General features: G+C 33.2%; 1 protein-coding gene across 1 annotated transcript; it reads right to left on the reverse strand.

Moving 5' to 3' along the window:
- Positions 1 to 132: 132 nt before the first annotated feature.
- Tsp_13570 (hypothetical protein) lies at positions 133 to 1,191 on the reverse strand (the record flags this gene model as incomplete). Its single annotated transcript, XM_003366744.1, has 4 exons — positions 133 to 391; positions 626 to 759; positions 822 to 973; positions 1,040 to 1,191. Coding segments are annotated over 4 exons (697 nt in total), but the record flags the coding sequence as incomplete, so codon positions are not given.
- Between the last annotated feature and the right edge of the window lie 156 nt (positions 1,192 to 1,347).

Below are 1,347 nucleotides of genomic sequence, written 5' to 3' on the forward strand. Positions count from 1 at the left end.
CAAGTGTTCGAAAACATTGATAACGTGCTCAGTGATGAGCTGACGCAGTGGCCAGTTGAGGTAAAGACAAGGCTTCAAACAGGAAAAAAGTCTGACATCGTTGAGGGTAAATTCTTCTGGAATAAAAACCACCTGGAAAGTAAATGAGCATGGCTTAAACTTCTTCAACAAGTGATCAAACGACTCCTCCAATATTGGAAGAAGCACTGTTGGACGAAGTACAGAACTCGGCTTCACTGATTCCGAAATACATGGAAACAGACAATCACATAAAGTGCCCATCGCTTTTGCATCACCGCATAAAAAAACGTTCTTTAACAATGCGCAAGCATTATCGATGTGAGCTTCTTGGCGGAAATAATCCAACAAGCATTCGTCGCTTTGACTCAGTCTAAACTATTAACGTTTAAATTAAACAAAATCACTTTTTTCAAGTTTATAATTTAATCAACATAACAGTTTATAATGATACCTAATAATCTTTTATTTACAGTATGTATTATTTGCAACTATTTTAAAGGCTTTTTTTTCAAATTAAATATTTCACATCAAATCAATAATAAAATACGAAATGAAAATAAGTTAAAATTACAAGTTAAGTAAATATATCACTGAAAATACATACTTTTCAACTATGAAATTTTCCGTTAAAAAATTCTTCACTCGTAAACATTGCGGAAGATCGAAGTTCGCAAAAATGTTTGACATTTGATCCGATTTCGCCATGATTTCAGAATTATCTTTCATCCATTCTTCTACCTAAAAGTATCAGTTACGAGATGAAAAGATTGCCTTGAACAAAAGTTAAATGACAGTAATACTTGGAATTTTTGTGAGTAATTTCTTAAAAGAAAAATATCCAAATGACGATCCAGCAGCAATGAAAGTGGATCTTCAAGAGATGCAGGAAAGCTATTAGGAAGCCCATCGTAGACAATCATCGTATCTTGGAAATGTGTCTCAAAACCATAATCTTGAAACAATTAATACATTTACGCGCACGTTCTACCCTAATTTACTGTAACAGTTTAATGCTTACCACATTGAATAATAGGAATTTCTTTCATCAGTGGAAATTCATCATGATTGTCCCACCAAATACCATCTTTCCACAAGAATTCAACTGTACTACAAAACAGAAGCAAATATTTCAAAGAAATTAAAAACATCTGTTCTGCATAAATTATGAAGCTGAAATTTTTACTTTCCGCGATGAGTTTTCTGATACTTACTTTCTCAATGGAATGAAAGATCTCTCTAGAAGATGAACGAATGCATTTCGGATAAAGTGAGTTTACCTGAAGTCAGCTCACAATATTCAAAAAGTGTAATTCCAGAATCCAACCT

Source organism: Trichinella spiralis (genome assembly GCF_000181795.1).
Source record: "Trichinella spiralis strain ISS 195 chromosome Unknown Scfld5481, whole genome shotgun sequence".
Classification (NCBI taxonomy): Eukaryota; Metazoa; Nematoda; class Enoplea; order Trichinellida; family Trichinellidae; genus Trichinella; species Trichinella spiralis.